Genomic DNA, 22,619 nt, shown 5'->3' on the forward strand with positions numbered 1-22,619 from the left:
TGTACTTGTGTCTTTTATTTCTTGCGATTTGTTAAACATAATTTCTTTCTATCTGTTTTCTATGTAGTAAACTTGATGTGAAGAAATACAAAGTTTACTTGTATATAACAATACATTTCTTCTTTTAAGTTTATTTTCTAATGGTAATGTCTTAGAGAATGTAATAAACTTAAAATGACACATACAAAAAATTCATACACACATTTTCTCATTGATAAAAGACAAAGAATGTTTATTCTAGATTGCTTGGAGGTTTTATTTGTATTATATTAACAAGATACATGTAGTTAGTACAAACAGATTTTTCCATACCACAGTCTTAAACAACATAATATTTGCTTTACAACAATGTTTTTACTTTATAACTTACATTGCAAATTGTCCATTAAAAGATATTCTTCTTATATATGCTCCCCAAATAGATGATATTTTTCTACAAGTTCTAGTTCAAAAATATTTTTAGCTTTTTGTTATGGTCTGGGACATACTATATTGTCAGTATTACAATTCCCACTGTACAGGTAGTTTATTGAGATAACTACCATTAACATTGTAACTAAGAAGAGCTGGATAATGGGGTTTTATTAATCTTCTTTTTGATTTATTTTGGATAGAAACATTGATTTTGTCTTTCAAATGGTGTTTTGATGCTGTTATGTCATACTTAGTCATAATAATTAATTTGACAAGTGAAATTTGCTTTAGATATGTTCCATAGTAAATGAATGAAAATGAACTGGCTGGAACTATATGTCAATAATCAGTATTTGATTGAGGGTTGCATTACTTTAAATCTACTACACCAAGGGATTCTAAATGCTCAAGCTTAAACCATCTCTGTACTGATGAAATGGACACCATATTTAACTTCTAAAATATTTTGATATTTATAGTTATGTAATTTGCTATGTCACTTGCTTGTTCACATATATTGTCGTACATCGAGGCTGTTCAAAAACAATTTTATTGCAGCAGGGACATTATTCATATGATGAAGACGTAATCTTTCAATCAGTTTAATTGAGGTCTGGAGCTGGCATGTTAGTAACTGCTAGTAGTCCTTTGTTCATTTATGTATCATTGTCATTTTGCTTAGTTTCTTTTGTTACCTTTTCTGACTTCGGACTCCAACTTCTTTTAAACTGAGTTTTACTGTGCGTATTGCTATGTGTTTCTTTATTCTACATTGGCTAGAGGTATAGGGGGAGGGTTAAGATCTCACAAAACATGTTTAACCCCGCCACATATATGCGCCTGTCCCAAGTCAGGAGCCTCTGGCTTTGTTAGTCTTGTATGTTATTTAATTTTAGTTCATTTATATGTTTTGGAGCTTAGTGTGACGTCCATTTTCTCACTGAACTAGTACAAAATTTTATTTATGGGCCAGCTGAGGACCACCTCCGGGTGCGGGATTTTCTCGCTGCATTGAAGACCCATTGGTGGCCTCGGCTGTTGTCTGCTCTTTGGTCGGGTTGTTGTCTCTTTGACATATTCCCCATTTCCATTCTCAATTTTATTGATAACTTATAGTTGATATTGATTAGGTATGAAAGTTATTTTATTTCAGGTGATCGGTTCAAAATTGACGAATTCCATCTAGTTGTTCTACAAAACGGAGCCATGCCGCTGTCAACCCTTGAGACAATAATTGATTCTTGGATAGATCAAGTAAAAAACACTCTTGGTGCAACAGGTATGCACTTGAACATCAATTCAAGCATTCTCAAATGTTATTCATATTTAGTAAAGACAGAATAATTACACATTAATTAAAACTCAATTACGGCTCAATCATGACAATGTTAAAGATCGGTAGTGAACTATGGTAACAACTCTCAATTTTGCATGCAATGTTAGCATGATGCCTAAGGTGAAATGGCTTAGTTCCTATTTTTGTCAAGATATTTTATATTCATTATATAACCATGATAATAAATATGCTGCAATCCATCCCCTTTATAACATTAAATCATGATAATTTCATTGACACTAGGTAAAAATATTTTATGTAAATATTGTAGTGTTTTTTTAAAATTTCTAAGCCATCTGAAATTTTGCATCCTAGAATGAGTGTAGAATTTTCTGAATTAAACATTTGTGATACGTTTTTTAAAACATTGTAATCATAAGTCATAACAAAAAGAATTTTGAGATGTCCTTTAGTGTGTTCTTCTTCGGAATAGAACTGTATACTCATACTGGTATTGATGCATGCCATGCTATATAACTAGATCTCTATAATTATCTTTAGAAACACCAGAAGACAAGTTAAATGAATTGCAAAACAGTTTCAGTGAATGGTTGCTAGCTGAAAATCCCGAATTTGCTACAATAATTAATGATCGTAGATATGATGACAGGCTCGATGACTACTCTATTGAGTTATTTGACAGATGGAAGGTAACAATATTATCATTATGTAATTTGTTTAACATTTTGAACATGTTGTCATAATGGTTATTTTGACTTGTTATCATGTGATTCCCTCAGCATTTTTTTTTCTCTCCTTTGATTTGTATCTCCTTAATTTATGAGATTTGAACATTGGTTAGACTGGTTCCCGATCGCAATATTCAGTATGTTACACATATACCTGGAACGTAGTACCAGGAACCAGGATAAACATTGGTAAACTTCTATTGTCTCTACACTTGTATGTTTACAAAAACATATCTTTTTATAAAATCTTAAATTATACAGACAAACAGGCTGTTCGTGGTCACCTGTATATGATGACACATCACACGCCCATAATTGAAGAAAACATCGTACTCAAACAACACATTATCTCTCAAACATATAAATGTACCAAATCGAATCAATTGACAAGACTCATGTAGTAAACCTATGAATTGTTGAATTATGTCATAAACTCTTACATGTCTTAGTCAACTATAGAGTGCTTAATACATATATTTAAATATTTTGAGAAAAAAAAATTATTTAGAATATTGAACAATTGATGACATTAATGTATAAAATATCATCTTACAAACAGGCTTAATACAATAAATAATAATATTATTTAAAAACTTATTGCTAAAGTTTAAATAGAGCATGTAGTTTAAAAGACCTGATATTTTTGCATACATGAACCATGCTCTCTATATTTCTGTTTTAAGAAAAAAAAATTTAAGAAATGCAATATCTGAACATCGAGAATATATGCAATTTATCTGAACATTTATGCTAATTGTCCCACGCGTGACTCTTTGCGGGGAACATAGAAATACTGGGTATCCGTCTGTCTGTCCTGTCTTGTTAGTGCTCTCACAAGTACAATTTTTGTCAGATTTTTATTAAACTTATATCATAGGTTTATAGCAGCAATGGGTCGGACAAGTTCGAAAATCAGTGCCCATCAATTATTTTTAAAAGAGTTATGCCCCTATGAAATATTATTTATATGGAAAATTGCATTGTAAGCATGCTCATGTGTACAATTTTTGCCAGATTTTTTTATCAAATTCATACCAAAGGTTTATATAAGCAATGTCTTGGAAATATTCGAAAATCAGTGACAATCAATTATTTCTAAAAGAGTTATGCCCCTTGGAAATATTAATTATATTGGAAATTGCATAATATTTCCTCTAAAGCTTTCAATTTTGTAAGATATTTGTAAACTGTGAGTTTTAAAGAACAAAAAAGAAATGCTTTTTTTAGTTATTGCCCTTGGATAGATAAGGTATGTGCAACAAGGGGGACATTGGAACTCTGTTCTTTTATTATTATTTATTTTGTCTTTTTAAATATTCTTATAAAACAAAACACTAAAAGGTAAGACTACTTATCATGCTTATACTAAATATAACCTCATTTCTGGAAATAAAACTAAGAACAACTTAATAGGCTGATAAATCCTGATGCAGTTGATTAACCACATTAATGCATGTTCTTTTTTTCATAAAATCAAACAAACATGTCCCAAGTCAGGACCTCTGGCCTTTGTAAGTCTTGTATGCTTTTTTAATTTTGGTTCATTTATCTGTTTCAGAATATAGTGTGACATCCATTTTCGCTGAACTATTATTGTCATTTTGTTTATTTTCTTTTGTTTCCTATTCTGACATCGGACTCGGACTTCTCTTGAACTGAGTTTTACTGTGTTTACTGTTGTACGTTTTTTTTTTCTACATTGTCTAGAGGTATAGGGGGAGTTTCTCGCTGCATTGAAGACCCATTGGTGGCCTTCGGCTGTTGTCTGATCTATGGTCGGGTTGTTGTCTCTTTGACACATTCCCCATTTCCATTCTCAATTTTAGGTATACATTTTTGTTTAGGGGCCAGCATTTTCTCGCTATGTTGAAGACCCTTTGGTGGCCTTGGGCTGTTTTCTGCTCTTTGGTCGGGTTGTTGTATCTTTGACGTCATTCCCTGTTTCCATACTCAATTTTTACACATATGAAAAAACCAATATGAATTCAATCTTGACGATTTGTTCTCATATATTTACATAGAATCGAGTTGATTCCTATCTTGACCAGTTATCAAGGATCCAAAGAGATAGATTGACTCCCAAATTGAAAGTAGATTATGATATATTCAAAGATTTCCTTCAGACCTATCATGATGGATATGAATGGAGAATGTAAGTTAACATAAAAGATTTAGTATAGGGTAAGTTATGTAGCCATAATTCTTGGAGTTTTTAGAAAAACAAAATTGCAAATTATTATATACGATGTGTTCACCTATTGAAGTTGTGCACCTCCTTCTTTAGTGTTGTAAAGAGATTTTGTCCTGTTTTTTTAACATGTTTTATATCCATTCTATTCAAAAGAAATTCAGTTTTGGAGTAACGTCACAACTTTTGAAATTATTAAATGTTATCTGTCTATCTGTCAGAATGGCTGTAAAAATATATTTCAGTGTTTTATATTTTTAAAATTGTAGGTACAATGCACTAAATCCCATAAACTTCCTTGAAGGCCCACAATCTGATCCAGATACTGTTGTAAAGAATATGGCGAAGCATACTAAAGGAGATTTTGAAAACTTTATAACTAGAATCCAAAATATGCCAATTCAGGTAAATATATTTCACATATGATGTTGAATAATGATACTCACACACTTGATGGTAATCATCACCTAACACCTAAAATGGCTTTATAAACATAGTAATCGTAGGATATTTCAAAGATAAAAAATAAAGTTAAATAAAAGATGATACTAGGCTTATTATTTAGTAAAAAAAAATCATAGATGCATGTTTAACCAACGTAAATTAAATTTTATTCAGAAATTTGCAATTTTTGAAAATTACTACGGAAACTATGAACGATATATTTGAATTATAATTGCAAAAATGATCGACAAGGGATTTATCTACCTTGAAAAATTCAGAATAATAGTAGGATTCTTACTTTGGACTTGGTTACTATACCTGTAATATTCGCCATTGGTGTATGAGAAGAAAGATACCAATACAAAAATACTTTTACAAAAACTATATATTTTATTTTTCAGCTTAACCAAATGAAAGACAGGTTTACGAAGGCAATTGAAGTTAATCACACATACAATAAAGTGTCAATAGTAAGTTTCGTGCTATCTTTTACAAAGTCATGTCTCAAACCGTCAGTTTTGTGCTACCGTTTACGAAGTCAAGTCTCAAACTGTCAGTTTTGTGCTATCTTTCACAAAGTCAAGTCTCAAACCATAATTTTTGTGCTATCTTTTACAAAGTCACGTCTCAAACCGTCAGTTTTGTGCTATCTTTTACAAAGTCACGTCTCAAACCATCAGTTTCGTGCTATCTTTTACAAAGTCACGTCTCAAACCATAAATTTTGTGCCATCTTTTACAAAGTCACATCTCAAACCATAAATTTTGTGCTATCTTTTACAAAGTCACATCTCAAACCATCAGTTTCGTGCTATCTTTTACAAAGTCACGTCTCAAACCATAAATTTTGTGCCATCTTTTACAAAGTCACATCTCAAACCATAAATTTTGTGCTATATTTTACAAAGTCACATCTCAAACCATAAATTTTGTGCTATCTTTTACAAAATTCACGTCTCAAACCATCAGTTTCGTGCTATCTTTTACAAAGTCACGTCTCAAACCATAAATTTTGTGCCATCTTTTACAAAGTCACATCTCAAACCATAAATTTTGTGCCATCTTTTTTACAAAGTCATTTTTCAAACCATAAAATTTTGTGCTATCTTTTACAAAGTCATGTCTCAAACCGTCAGTTTTGTGCTATCTTTTACAAAGTCACGTCTCAAACTGTCAGTTTCGAGCTATCTTTTACAAAGTCACGTCTCAAACTGTCAATTTCATGCTATCTTTTACACAGTCAAGTCTCAAACTGTCAGTTTCATGTTATCAAACCGACAGTTATTCAAAATGAATAATAAATAGTAGGAAACCTGCTATTAAAAAAAGACATTCTTTGATAATTGGTTCTGGTAAATATTTCAATATTTTCCAACATTGGTTCCTTCACTCTCGGTCTTTAATTTGCTATTAACAAATATGAAATATAAATTTTGGGTACATCCCATGTGCATCGCTGTCCACAATTGTTTTAAGATTAAGAAGTATTTGCAGATAATGTCAAACAAATGAAAATGAAAAATGAACTTTCTTTATCAAATAAAATCTATCCTTTACTCTCCCAGGATAAGGTACCAAAAACAATAAGAGAGATGATTACTGAAGACAGCGAAAGCTTTGTGTTGTACAAACCATTCACAGATGATTTAGATCAGATTTCAACCATAAACCAGGAGGAAAAGTAAGTTTTCAGTTTGAAATTTATCTTCATTATTCATTAGTTAAGATAGAAATAATAACAGACAGGAAATAAAGATTACCGAGAAGACAGCCATATATAATTTATATTTACTTGCATCTTTTCAAATCTATTCTGATATTAACATAAATAGAAACATATATGTTTAGCTGTTGAAATCTTCCCTTTGGTATGTCCTATATTCAGGACCAAAAACAAATTTCATTCGGCAGAGGTGCTTTTCTAGATTTACCTTCATCAGGAATGTTGGTCAACTTTGCAGACCATTACCTATTGAAATCATTGTTAACCTCTTTTGGTTCTGAATATGAATACATAATATATGCAACTGGACTTTAATTCTCAAACTTGAATTCCTGGTCAAAATTGAAGACTGATAAGAATTACAAAATTACAATAAATTACAATATATTAGTAGACAGCAGTTTATAACAGCATCTTTCTGAATACTTAATGCAATGATACATGAATAGATGGACTTGAAAGATCAACATTTTTTCCTGTCAGGATTTGTTCAGAGTTTTGATAAACTTAACCTTATTGTGAGAAACTAATTTATGATGTAAAATGTAAGACTTATTTCGACATCTTATTTTCTTCCTTATGTTGATTTTGAATAATTGTAAAGTTATATTGTCATTCTATTTTCTTCCGATTATCAATTTTGATAGATAGAATTAAATGAAAGAGGACACATTGCATACCCTATGTACCTATGAAAAGTATTTGATATTTTGAAGTTTTCCAAGAACTATTTTTATTTGTAGGGAAAGTATAAGGGAAAAGGCCAAAATAGCAATCACTCATTACATGAGGTCCTTACATGACATGGAGGTTTTTATAAATGAGGTAAGCTATAACTTAAAGTAGGAATGTTGATGTCAAATATGTGAAGATTCAACCGGATGATACTCATATACGTCTGACTACTTGGAAACAATAAAACTTTCAAATTTAATTAAAACATATTGTTAATTGAACAAAATTAAGATGAATTAAAACAAAAACAAAATTGGATGAACAGCAGATAGAAGAACAACACAGATAAAAACTTGACAAACAATAACAGTCCACAAAATACTATGTAACAAAACTTGACAAACAATAACAGTCCACAAAATACTATGTAACAAAACTTGACAAACAATAGCAGTCCACATAATACTATGTAACAAAACTTGACAAACAATAGCAGTCCACAAAATACTATGTAACAAAACTTGACAAACAATAGCAGTCACAAAATACTATGTAACAAAACTGGACGAACAATAGCAGTCCACAAAATACTATGTAACAAAACTGGACAAACAATAGCAGTCCACAAAATACTATGTAACAAACCTTGACAAACAATAGCAATCACAAAATTCTATGTAACAAAACTTAACAATAGCAGTCCACAAAATACTATGTAACAAAACTAATGACAATGAACCCAACAAGAGATATGGGTGAACTAACATGCTCTGGAAGGGTGAGCCGTTTCTGCACATTCTGTGACACGAATTGTGTTCAAAGTTATGTATACATGCAAGGGTTTCTTTAGATATTATTTGCAAAGAAGAAACATCTAAAATAGTTAAAAGAAAGTTAAACACATGACAGGAAAAAAAAATACATGGACTTGAAGTGTTCAAAACCAAGATGGCTTAGAATGAACAAAATGAAGAATGACAGTATGTTATGCACAGTTTACTACACAAGGGAATAAAAAGAGTTGCAGTGTATCAACCAACGAGATTATTAATCTTCAAAACAAAACACAATTACAGGGACTCGTGTCAAGTTAAAAAGTAAACTACAATTATTCATTATAGTATTCCGTGCATAATTGCTACAAAACATAACTTGTTGAATCAACGTAAGATACTGATATCCTTATTTCTGACATACTATACATGTATTTTTGTTATTTGTGTCGCTGAGTTACTGTCTCATTGACGACTACCCCAACATTTTAATTTTCTTCATACGTCTTTTTGAAATAAATTTCATCAGATATGTTAGAGACCAAACTTTGGAAAGCCAAATATTTTGAACAATTGTGAACAAAATTTTTAAAGCTTTGTATTCCCTACATTGACTGGAATATGAATATTCTTTGTAAAACACATACGAAAGAAAATATATTTTATAAGCCTAATCTATTAAAGATTAGTTCCAAGGTTACTTTGATTTTAACTTCGCAATCTGAACAAAGTTGGTGCAATGAGTTTTGTTGTGTGTACAATAATGTATCCGCTGGTTACTCCAATGAATATTGTTCATGTAATTGTAGACTTATCTGAATCATACAAGGCCAGGTTTTGGAGTAGGATCATGGGATAAAGGTATGGACTATTATATAGCTTGCTTGAAATGGCATACCTCATTGCCACTCAGTCCAGAAGAAGTTCATAGGAAAGGATTGGAAGAAGTTTCTCGCATTTCCACACAAATGAAAGCTGTGAGTTTTCTCAAAATTCTGTAATTTCTTATACATATTAAGAAAATTGACTTAACTCAAGGACACTTTTTTATATAAAAAAATTATTTGATTCAGTTTAGACTGTCTCCACATACATGAAAAAAACATTAATCAATATTTAATTAAATTGTATTCAACCAAGAGTGTGATCAATTCACTGATTCTCGTAAATAAAGTGATTGATTATTTATAGATAATATGTATATAATACTGTTGTCTGCTGCATATTATCTAGAACTGGCATTTATGAAAGTTGCACTTATATCTATTATAGATTATAAGTATGTTGATTTTATGTTATAAAAAATCTTTCACAACCATCCATAACTAGTAAACAGACAAATAGCAATTATATCGGTTTTCCTTTTTCAAAACTGCCCATTTCTTTTAACTATAGACATTAGTCTTATGTATTCCCTCTAACTATCTTTTTTTATTTCCAAATCTGTCAAGTAGGAATTTTGATAATTTTGTTTAATATTACAATGAATTAAGCTTGCTCTATTTTATGTAGATACATTGAATGACGCTTGCTCTCTGTTTGGTAAATATATTGAATTAAATGTCCTTTTTATTTGGTAGATATATTGAATTAATTGTCCTTTCTATTTGGTAGATATATTGAATTAAATGTCCCTTCTATTTGGTAGATAGATTGGATTAAATGTCCTTTCTCTTTGGTAGATATATTGAATTAAATGTCCTTTGTATTTGGTAGATAGATTGAATTAAATGTCCTGCCTATTTGGTAGATATGTTGAATTAAATGTCCCTTCTATTTGGTAGATATATTGAATTAAATGTCCCTTCTATTTGGTAGATATACTGAATTAAATGACCTTTGTATTTGGTAGATAGATTGAATGAAATATCCTTTCTATTTGGTAGATAGATTGAATTAAATGTCCTTTCTATTTGGTAGATAGATTGAATCAAATGTCCTCTCTATTTGGTAGATATATTAAATTAAATGACCTTTGTATTTGGTAGATAGATTGAATTAAATGTCCTTTCTATTTGGTAGATATATTAAATTAAATGACCTTTGTATTTGGTAGATAGATAAAATTAAATATCTTTCCTATTTGGTAGATATATTGAATTAAATGTCCTTTCTATTTGGTTGATATATTGAATTAAATGTCCGTTTTATTTGGTAGATGGATTGAATTAAATGTTTCTTCTTTTTGGTTGATATACTGATTTAAATTTCCTTTCTATTTGGTAGATGTACTGAATTAAATGTTCCTTCTATTTGGTAGATATATTGAATTAAATGTTCTTTTTCTTTTTGGTAGATAGATTGAATTAAATGTCCTTTCTATTTGGTAGATATACTTAATTAAATGTCCTTTCTATTTGGTAGATAGATTGAATTAAGTGTCCTTTCTATTTGGTAGATGTACTGAATTAAATGTTCTTTTTATTTGGTAGATAGATTGAATTTAATGTCCTTTCTATTTGGTAGATATATTGAATTAAATGTCCTTTCTATTTGGTAGATAGGTTGAATTAAATGTTCTTTCTATTTGGTAGATAGATTGAATTAATTGTCCTTTGTATTTGGTAGATATATTGAATTAAATGTCCTTCCTATTCGGTAGATATATTGAAATAAATGTCCTTTCTATTTGGTAGATATGTTGAATTAAATGTCCCTTTTATTTGGTAGATATACTGAATTAAATGTCCCTTCTATTTGGTAGATATACTGAATTAAATGACCTTTGTATTTGGTAGATAGGTTGAATGAAATATCCTTTCTATTTGGTAGATAGATTGAATTAAATGTCCTTTCTATTTGGTAGATAGATTGAATTATATGTCCTTTCTATTTGGTAGATAGATTGAATTATATGTCCTTCCTATTTGGTAGATACAATGAATTAAATATCCTTTCTATTTGGTAGATACAATGAATTGAATGTCCTTTCTATTTGGTAGATAGATTGAATTAAATGTCCTTTCTATTTGGTAGATAGATTGAATTAAATGTCCTTTCTATTTGGTAGATATATTGAATTAAATGTCCTTTCTATTTGGTAGATATATTGAATTAAATGTCCTTTCTATTTGATAGATACAATGAATTAAATGTCCTTTCTAATTGGTAGATATACTGAATTAAATGTCCTTTCTATTTGGTAGATATATTGAATTAAATGTCCTTTCTATTTGGTAGATATATTGAACTAAATGTCCTTTCTATTTGGTAGACAGATTGAATTAAATGTCCCTTCTATTTGGTAGATACAATGAATTAAATGTCCTTTCTAATTGGTAGATATAATGAATTAAGCTTGCTCTCTTTTTTGTAGATAGATTGAATTATATGTCCTTTCTATTTGGTAGATACAATGAATTAAATGTCCTTTCTATTTTGTAGATAGATTGAATTAAATTTCCTTTCTATTTGGTAGATATACTTAATTAAATGTCCTTTCTATTTGGTAGATACAATGAATTAAATATCCTTTCTATTTGGTAGATACAATGAATTAAATGTCCTTTCTAATTGGTAGATATACTGAATTAAATGTCCTTTCTATTTGGTAGATATATTGAATTAAATGTCCTTTCTATTTGGTAGATATATTGAACTAAATGTCCTTTCTATTTGGTAGACAGATTGAATTAAATGTCCCTTCTATTTGGTAGATAGATTTAATTAAATGTCCTTTCTTTTTGGTAGATATATTGAATTAAATGTCCTTTCTATTTGGTAGATAAATTGAATTAAATGTCCTTTTTATTTTGTAGATAGATTGAATTAAGTGTCCTTTCTATTTGGTAGATACAATGAATCAAATATCTATTCTTTTTGGTAGATAGATTGAATTAAATGTCCTTTCTATTTGGTAGATAGCTTGAACTAAATGTCCTTTCTATTTGGTAGATTTATTGAATTAAATGTCCTTTCTATTTGGTAGATAGATTGAACTAAATGTCCTTTCTATTTGGTAGATAGCTTGAACTAAATGTCCTTTCTATTTGGTAGATTTATTGAATTAAATGTCCTTTCTATTTGGTAAATAGATTGAACTAAATGTCCTTTCTATTTGGTAGATATATTGAATTAAATGTCCTTCCTATTCGGTAGATATGTTGAATTAAATGTCCTTTCTATTTAGTAGATATATTGAATTAAATATCCTTTCTTTTTGCAATTGGTAGATTGATTGAATTAAATGTCCTTTCTATTTGGTAGATATATTGAATTTAATGTCCCTTCTATTTGGTAGATAGATTGAATTAAATGTCCTTTCTATTTGGTAGATACAATGAACTAAATGTCCTTTCTATTTGGTAGATAGATTAAACTAAATGTCCTTTCTATTTGGTAGATATATTGAATTAAATGTCCTTTCTATTTGGTAGATAGATTGAATTAAATGTCCTTTCTATTTGATAGATATTTAGGAAAATGGGAATGACTGGAAGTATAAAAGACGGTTTTAATCAACTGAAAAACGATTCTTCATTCTTTTTAAAAACAGAGGTAAGTACATGTAGATATTATATGTATCACTTGTTCATACTCGTAGTGGTAGTTATTATGTTTTAAAAAATTCTAATTTATATTTTGACAAAAAATTAAGTCAATGAATAAAACTTTTGAAATTCTATTACATTCCTTATACTGCATTACCTCTCAAAGAACTAATAAGAAAACAGATTTGGTCAACTGTAAAGCAAATAAATCTTTTTCTTGATAACAAAAGGTCATTTGTCTAACATGTTGCTCGAATATTTTTTGATGTACTTCACAGTACACGACTGTACAGCAATGTATGTACTTACAAAAATGTTTTACTATTTGATATCCATAGGATGAAGTGGTTTCAACATTTGAGGATATTATTCAGAGACAGATAGAACCTAAACTTAACACTCTGTTCAAAGACAATCCCAATCTGCCATTAGTGTAAGTGATAATATATAGGTATTTATTTGCCTAATACATAGATTGCAATATCAAAAATTTTATATTTTCTAGAACAGTCACTATTTTTTCCTTTTCTGCAAAAGCAATGAAATACTAAAGGTCTGTGTTTGTTGGATTGATATTACAACAAAAAAGTTGATGTTGAAGTGGGTTATAAACGCCAAAGTGGCCAGACATATGTTTTGTCTACATAAGACTTATCAGTAGCTTTCAAATTGAAACAGTTACATTTGAAGACCAAATAAAAGACAAACTTTTAAGAGCATTAAAAACCGAAAGTTCCAAAAACATGTGTTGTCTGTTGCTTTAATTACATTTGCTATTTAAACATTGAGAGACATTTTCTTTCCCCCTTAAGACAATTAATTGCTTAAATAAAATACATTTTGACAGTTACTATTTTTACAATAAAAGACAATAATTTAGCCTTTTTCTTTTTTTAAAGTTGCTGAGTCTTTTGAACACAAAATGCATAACTGGCATACAAAATTATAAGCTTGGTATCTTTAATGAGTTTTTTTTTATCAATATATTACCTTATCTGTTTTAAAGATCTTCCGATCAGAATATGGTTTTAATCTTTATTTTGTACAGTATTTGTTTTGTTTAAAAATCATGGTAATTATAGGTAAAATATATATAAGTTTTTAGCTGTTTAAGATATATAATTGCATTTGTCTAATGTATGTAGTGTCCTTGCATTTGTCTAATGTATGAAGTGTCCTTGTATTTCTAATGTATGTAGTGTCCTTGCATTTGTCTAATGTATGTAGTGTCCTTGCATCTTTCCTTTCTATATATTTGTAACTAACATCTTTTCATTCACTTATATGATGTTGTCTTTTTTGTTTTTACTTGGTATGCCTTCATACATTATATTCATTTTAACACAATTTTCAGGAATTATAAATGTAAACATTCTATTGTACTATAGGGTTGAACCTATGCCGTATGACGGACCCCTGGGCACGTATACAACAGGGTCTCCAGATGGAACAAAGCCAGGAACATTCCAAGTAAATGGACTACATCCTGCGGAAATGTAAGCTTAAATTTAAATGCACTAAACCTGAAAAAAGATTTATAATAACACAGAAAGGAAACAACACATATACATCAAAACTTAAGTTAACTAGTATGCCAGTTCCGAGATATGGTAGTTAGTTGAATCTGTCATGTGACTTCCATCAACATGTGACAAAAATTTAGGCATCTTCACTTCCAACACATGTCGAGCGAACGGGTGAAAAAGTTTGATGCTATACTGCACAAAATATTCGGGAATTTAAAATATAATTAGATGGTCACACTCACTTTAGTCGTACAGGAACAATGGCTGCTAATTCGTCTTCCTAGAGATGACTTAAAAATGAATGATGTAAAGGTTGGAATAACTATGACACATTTTGATTATATATTCTTATACATCCCGTCAATGTGTTTGTATCTTTCATTTTTGCTGGTGTGTTTTGTATATGCGACTTTTTGTGTTTCTGTGGTTCTTATAACGTGACTCTGTACATTATGTAATTGTTCTATTATATGTCATTATGTTATTGTTCTATTATATGTCATTATGTTATTGTTCTATTATAAATTTGAAAATACTTTGAACGACAAACGACAAATTTATTTTACTCGCGTAGTGGTATTAACCATATGTGGATTCTTAAAAATTCTAAAGAACTTCTGGACAATTTTAAATCTCGGTCTATTTCTGAAATTAATTCTAACATAACTTTTGATTTTTTTAACCCTGTAAACCAACATTCCCCATGTGAAATTATAAAATTGTTTTGAATAAACATTGAATGACAAAATTTCTTCTTATGTGACGTTTACATTTTCTGACGTCAGACACGGGAAGCAATGAATGTGGTTTTTAATTTGATAGATGCTTTTGTGCATTTTTGTAAATAATTGTTTGTTTTGATATTGTAACACAGTGGTGACTGCTGTGCCCATATTTTGACTATTTTATTTATAATGTCTGTTTTGTTCACGCATCGTTGTAAATATAACGGGATTTGATGAGACTGTCGTACAAGTGAGAGGTTTAGCGCTATAAAACCAGGTTCAATCCACCATTTTCTACATTTGAAAATGCCTGTACCAAGTCAGGAATATGACAGTTGTTGTCCATTCGTTTGATGTGTTTTGTCATTTGATTTTGCCATGTGATTAGGGACTTTCCGATTGAATTTTCCTTGGAGTTCGGTATTTTTGTGATTTTACTTTTTTCTATAGCCATGATATATAAAAAAATTCTTTCAAAAATAGATTGGAGAGAAACCGAATGCGGACAAATACTACAAAGAACAACTGAAAGTTCGGATAAGGAAATAAAACAAAAAATTGAAAAACTGAAAAATAAATGTTTTTGTTGTCAGATAAGGAAAAAACATTGAAAATGTCATATAAAAGAAAAGCCTCTTTTTCACAAGAAAGGAGGAAGATGCAAAGAGGGCATTCAAAAGTCCAAGAAATACATACCTATCTATAACCCATCAAATACAAAATACTGTAACCAAGTACACTATTGCTGAAATTCTGGTATAAGCTGTCTTCAATTGAGACCTATTGTTGTCGGTCCAGAGGTGACACCACAATGACTGAACCTGAACACCGATATATCCAAAATGTTAAGGATGGTTTGTTAAAATGTGAACTTTACAGATTTTGTTTAATATTTTTTTTTTTCAAATTCTAATACTATACTGTCATTCATACTAAGTGTAGCTATTTTTTTCCAGGGCAACATTTGGATTTATGGCATTGGCTCTGCATGAAACAGTTCCAGGGCATCATCTACAGGTTAGACTTTATGTCTTGTGACCTGATATGCATATTTGTGTTCTAAAACACTGAACAGAAGTACATTTTAGTAATATTCATATTGTGCATCAAATCAACTAAGTATCCAGTGTTCATATAATAACAGTTGTTTGTATATACTATTTAGTAACTACGAGTAATCAATTTAAGGTATGAATTTCGAACCATGCAAATTTTCCGTTAGTAAAAAAATTTTTAAAACTTCATAAATATTTTAGTCGTCCCTTTTACAGTCAACTTGAATTAATTTGGTTATTTATGACCATCTTCTCATATATCACTTATAGGTATAAGTTTGCACTCGTTAGTTCGTCTTTTCACTGATTCTTCAACTATTGATTAGATATTTGCAATACAATCATACACAAGAGAATACAGATAAGTTTAAGTTTAATTTCTGATAAATTATTTTTGTGGATAGTGTGGCCCTTAGCATAGTAAACTGTTTACATAGTTTTTATGTAGTGTTTGTGGACTTGTGTGTCTTTTCATTGACTTTTCGTTATTTTCCATGGGGTTGTCATATTATCTTTGACTTTTCGTTATTTGCCATGGGGTTGTCATATTATCCTTGACATTTCGTTATTTACCAAGGGGTTGTCATATTATCTTTGACCTTTCGTTATTTACCAAGGGGTTGTTATATTATCTTTGACTTTTCTTTATTTACCATGGGGTTGTCATATTATCATTGACTTTTCGTTATTTACCAAGGGGTTGTCATATTCTCTTTGACTTTTCGTTATTTACCAAGGGGTTGTCATATTATCATTGACTTTTCGTTATTTACCATGGGGTTGTCATATTATCTTTGACTTTTCTTTATTTACCAAGGGGTTGTCATATTCTCTTTGACTTTTCGTTATTTACCAAGGGGTTGTCATATTCTCTTTGACTTTTCGTTATTTACCAAGGGGTTGTCATATTCTCTTTGACTTTTCGTTATTTACCAAGGGGTTGTCATATTATCTTTGACTTTTGGTTATTTACCATGGGGTTGTCATATTATCTTTGACTTTTCGTTATTTACCAAGGGGTTGTCATATTATCTTTGACTTTTCGTTATTTACCAAGGGGTTGTCATATTATCTTTGACTTTTCGTTATTTACCATGGGGTTGTCATATTATCATTGACTTTTGGTTATTTACCATGGGGTTGTCATATTATCTTTGACTTTTCTTTATTTACCAAGGGGTTGTCATATTATCTTTGACTTTTCGTTATTTACCAAGGGGTTGTCATATTTATCTTTGACTTTTCGTTATTTACCAAGGGGTTGTCATATTATCTTTGACTTTTCTTTATTTACCATCGGGTTGTCATATTCTCATTGACTTTTCGTTATTTACCATAGGGTTGTCATATTCTCTTTGACTTTTCGTTATTTACCATGGGGTTGTCATATTGTCATTGACTTTGACTTTTCGTTATTTACCAAGGGGTTGTCATATTATCTTTGACTTTTGGTTATTTACCAAGGGGTTGTCATATTATCTTTGACTTTTGGTTATTTACCAAGGGGTTGTCATATTATCTTTGACTTTTCGTTATTTACCGTGGGGTTGTCATATTATCATTGACTTTTGGTTATTTACCATGGGGTTGTCATATTATCTTTGCATATTATCTTTGACTTTTCGTTATTTACCATGGGGTTGTCATATTATCTTTGACTTTTCGTTATTTACCAAGGGGTTGTCATATTATCTTTGACTTTTCGTTATTTACCATGGGGTTGTCATATTATCATTGACTTTTCGTTATTCACCATGGGGTTGTCATATTATCTTTGACTTCTCTTTATTTACCAAGGGGTTGTCATATTATCTTTGACTTTTCGTTATTTACCAAGGGGTTGTCATATTTATCTTTGACTTTTCGTTATTTACCAAGGGGTTGTCATATTATCTTTGACTTTTCTTTATTTACCATCGGGTTGTCATATTCTCATTGACTTTTCGTTATTTACCATGGGGTTGTCATATTCTCTTTGACTTTTCGTTATTTACCATGGGGTTGTCATATTCTCTTTGACTTTTCTTTATTTACCAAGGGGTTGTCATATTCTCTTTGACTTTTCGTTATTTACCAAGGGGTTGTCATATTCTCTTTGACTTTTCGTTATTTACCAAGGGGTTTTCATATTATCTTTGACTTTTCGTTATTTACCAAAGGGTTGTCATATTATCTTTGACTTTTCGTTCTTTACCAAGGGGTTGTCATATTCTCTTTGACTTTTCGTTATTTACCAAGGGGTTGTCATATTATCATTGACTTTTCGTTATTTACCAAAGGGTTGTCATATTATCTTTGACTTTTCGTTATTTACCAAAGGGTTGTCATATCATCTTTGACCTTTGGTTATTTTCCATGGGGTTGTCATATCACAATTGACTTTTGGTTATTTACCATGGGGTTGTCATATTATCTTTGACTTTTGGTTATTTACCATGGGGTTGTCATATTATCTTTGACTTTTCTTTATTTACCAACGGGTTGTCATATTCTCTTTGACTCTTTGTTATTTACCAAGGGGTTGTCATATTATCATTGACTTTTCTTTATTTACCAAGGGGTTGTCATATTATCTTTGACTTTATCTTTGACTTTTCGTTCTTTATATCTTTGACTTTTTGTTCTTTACCATGAGGTTGTCATATTATCATTGAGTTTTCGTTATTTACCAAGGGGTTGTCATATTATCTTTGACTTTTCGTTATTTACCAAGGGGTTGTCATATTATCATTGACTTTTCGTTATTTACCAAGGGGTTGTCATGTTATCTTTGTCCTTTCTTTATTTACCAAGGGGTTGTCATATTATCTTTGACTTTTCATTATTTACCATGGGGTTGTCATATTATCATTGACTTTTCGTTATTTACCAAGGGGTTGTCATATTATTATTGACTTTTCTTTATTTACTAAGGGGTTGTCATATTATCTTTGACTTTTCTTTATTTACCAAGGGGTTGTCATATTATCCTTGACTTTTCGTTATTTACCATGGGGTTGTCATATTATCATTGACTTTTCGTTATTTACCAAGGGGTTGTCATATTATCTTTGACTTTTCGTTATTTACCAAGGGGTTGTCATATTATCATTGACTTTTCGTTATTTACCAAGGGGTTGTCATATTATCTTTGACTTTTCTTTATTTACCAAGGGGTTGTCATATCATCTTTGACTTTTCGTTATTTACCATGGGGTTGTCATATTATCATTGACTTTTCGTTATTTACCAAGGGGTTGTCATATTATCATTGACTTTTCGTTATTTACCAAGGGGTTGTCATATTATCATTGACTTTTCGTTATTTACCAAGGGGTTGTCATATTATCTTTGACTTTTCTTTATTTACCATGGGGTTGTCATATTATCTTTGACTTTTCTTTATTTACCAAGGGGTTGTCATATTATCATAGACTTTTCGTTATTTACCAAGGGGTTGTCATATTATCTTTGACTCGTTAGTTTTAATATCCCTTTGATATCTTCTGCCCCTCTTTTGTCTCTTTGTCTGTATACATTAATATATTTTAGATATAATTAGTAATTTTATCACAACTTTAGAAATGATTTAATATAATTGTGTTGAACGATTTTACAGATAAGCATACAATCCTTAGCCAAGAAAGCAGGTTTTAGACGAAATGGTTTAGACAGTAAATATTTTCAGCCACCAACACTATTTCCTTTTTATACAGCCTTTGTAGAGGTATATATATATATATGTATATATATTTATCAGTTCTTTCATGGATGAAATACTATTTCTAATCTATTTGAACTTGGTAGTTATTTCTAGATATGTGAAAAAAAAATTAATTTCTAACTTGAAAAAAAAAATTAATTTCTAACATGATTGTCTTTTCCTGTTTCAAAATAGCAAATTCGTAGATGGAAATAATTAAAATTTCCGTAATTAGATTCAGATCATGAGTTGATTTAAAGTTAAAAATCATGATAACAGGTTATTATAAATGTTATATTTATTTGCATGGTAATTATCATTTTAAAATTTACATTGAAATTAATCTACATATTTACTGTATCATTCAAAAATACACCTTATCGCTATTCATTCCAATCTGGAAAAGTTCTATAATTACACAACTCATTCAAACCAGTTGCAGCTATCTTGGGCCCTGTTTAAACAATGTACTGTGCATTAAAAAAATTTCAAAGAGTTATTTTTAAACCATTGTAAACACTTCAAACAAAGCATTTTTCTAACTTTATTTGTGTTTAAAAAATTGGATCATAAACTATACAAATTTCAAAATGTTCACTTTCTACACGTTTTCCGCCCTCATCTCATTACTGAAGACCTTTGTTCTTGCTTCACTTGACCCAAACAGGAAGTTTTCTAAGTGACTGTTTTTCCCGGATTGGACTATATAGCGATAAGTTGTATATAACAGGTGTGATTCCATTTGTTTGTTTTTGTCCTTTATTCAGTATTTTAAAAGTATCTTTTGCAGTGTTTAATTTTTTTCCAATACAAAATGAAATATTTTTGTTTTTTCTAATCTTATGATCCATTGAATTTATTGCAGGGTTGGGCCCTGTATGCTGAGTACTTAGGAGAGGAAATGGGTGTTTATAAAACTGATGCTCAAATGTAAGGTTTTGTATATTTACAAATGATGTAAAAATATAGAAATAATTTTATGTCTATTTTATTCCATTTTACATCCTGACTCTTTATATAAAAATAAGAAGATGTGGTATGATTGCCAATGAGACAACTATCCACCAGATTTCAAATGAAGAGGATGTAAGCAATTATAGGCCACGGTATGGCCTTCAACCATGAAAAAAACCTGTACCATATAATCGGCTATAAAAGGCTCACACATAATAAATGTGAAACAATCCAAACGACTAAACCAATGGCTTAATTTTTAATAAAACAATTTACGAAAAACAAATATGATAGACATAAACCAATAACAACCACTGAACTACAGGCTCCTGACTTTGGTTGGGCACATAAAGAATGTGGCATGGTTATTGGGACATTTGCACATTGTTTCTTTTTATAATGGTACAGCAAAGAACAAGTTTCCAAATGACTTATTAGTTTTAGTTAAATATTTGAACTAATCAATTACATATATTTCAAAGATTTCTGAATAATATATAGTTTTAACCTGTTCCTGCGTTTAAATAAAAAAACAAACATTTATTTGTGGATATTATATATGTCGATAGGTTGTTTAATTGTATTCTGAAAAGTAATGTCAGACTTCAAGTTTAGTTTAGAAATCGGATATGTCATGGCATGCAATAAATTCATAGGGAAATTAAGGGAATTACAGATAACCACATTTTACTAAAATCTATTACACTAAATATTTAATTCATATTTATTACTAAAACCTTGCATACTTCTTTTTAAATGCTAAATATAATTTTACATAGGTTAGGTCGTTATAGCGAGGAAATATTCAGAGCCTGCAGACTAGTAGTTGACACTGGACTCCACTATATGGGGTAAGGTTTTGAAATGCATTTTGCATTTTAATGAACATATTGAATCATATCATCTAAATAATTCATTATGCTGGAGTGTAAGGATATCTGGAACCTCAACCATATTTGTAATTTATTTTTAATTTAATAAGTTATTGACAGCTATACAAAGTAAGGAGATGTGGTATGATTGCCAATAATACATCTATTCCACAGAGTATAAAAGAAGTGGATTTATGCACCTATAGGTCACCATACGGCCTTCAACAATGAACAAAAACCATACCCTTAACTAGTAGTCAGCTGTAAAAGGCCCTGCCATGACAAAATGTGGAACAATTCATCTGAAAAAATCAACTACCTGATTTATGACAAAACAATAAATGAAAAACTAATATAATATACATTAACGAAAGACAATCACTGAATTACAGGCTCCTGACTTGGGAAAGGCACATAAAGAATGTGGCTCAGGATTAAACATTTTTGTGAGTGCTCAACCCTCCCTTAACCTTGGACAGTGATGTAAGAGCACAACATAAGAACAAATTTCAAACATCTGTTGGAAGTGGCTTGACTCATCAGATCGGAACGATGCACAAAAAACAAGTACCACAAAGATAATAGAATCAAAGTGCTGATGTTTTTGTAGTTACTAGAAAGTAGTTCAAAGCAAATAACAAATAATAAATAAATCGTGTTCTTCCAGACTAATTAAAGTATCAATCGATACACATCCAATGAAATTGGTATAAAGACATCTTAAACAGTCTTTTTATTAAAATAAGCCAAAACCAAATCCATGATTACTTGCAATACTATAATTGGACCTCATTTATGTCTGGATGACACATGTCCTTTTATTTTTGGTAGTCGAATAACTGGTGCAAGTGATTATGTAATGATGACCAAGGTTAAGACTGTTAAGTGTCTGAACAGTACTGTATATTCAGCTGTGAAAAACACTGAAATGTATTGGCAGACTGAACAGTACTGTATAATTAGTGTCTGTGATCAGTGTTTCTTAGTGAACTACCATTATAAAAGATGAATGTTGTTGCTACTGAAAACATTCTAAAGTCACATGCTAATTAAATTTACAATTTGAGCGCATCT

At 30.2% G+C, this 22,619-nt stretch overlaps 1 protein-coding gene across 1 annotated transcript in view; it reads left to right on the forward strand.

The window, feature by feature from the left end:
• Window positions 1–22,619, forward strand: part of LOC127737626 (uncharacterized) — an 87,576-nt gene that overhangs the window by 63,158 nt on the left and 1,799 nt on the right. The window contains exons 35-49 of the mRNA XM_052248480.1: window positions 1,568–1,693; window positions 2,252–2,400; window positions 4,461–4,591; window positions 4,897–5,032; window positions 5,473–5,541; window positions 6,636–6,751; window positions 7,537–7,618; window positions 9,051–9,218; window positions 12,652–12,738; window positions 13,070–13,164; window positions 14,120–14,227; window positions 15,939–15,999; window positions 19,636–19,743; window positions 20,585–20,649; window positions 21,453–21,524. Coding sequence (XP_052104440.1) covers window positions 1,568–1,693; window positions 2,252–2,400; window positions 4,461–4,591; window positions 4,897–5,032; window positions 5,473–5,541; window positions 6,636–6,751; window positions 7,537–7,618; window positions 9,051–9,218; window positions 12,652–12,738; window positions 13,070–13,164; window positions 14,120–14,227; window positions 15,939–15,999; window positions 19,636–19,743; window positions 20,585–20,649; window positions 21,453–21,524 — 1,573 coding nt within the window. The remainder of the gene's footprint in view (window positions 1–1,567; window positions 1,694–2,251; window positions 2,401–4,460; window positions 4,592–4,896; window positions 5,033–5,472; window positions 5,542–6,635; window positions 6,752–7,536; window positions 7,619–9,050; window positions 9,219–12,651; window positions 12,739–13,069; window positions 13,165–14,119; window positions 14,228–15,938; window positions 16,000–19,635; window positions 19,744–20,584; window positions 20,650–21,452; window positions 21,525–22,619) is intronic.

This window comes from Mytilus californianus, unplaced genomic scaffold (assembly GCF_021869535.1).
Source record: "Mytilus californianus isolate M0D057914Y unplaced genomic scaffold, xbMytCali1.0.p SCAF_4, whole genome shotgun sequence".
In the NCBI taxonomy this organism is placed as follows: domain Eukaryota; kingdom Metazoa; phylum Mollusca; class Bivalvia; order Mytilida; family Mytilidae; genus Mytilus; species Mytilus californianus.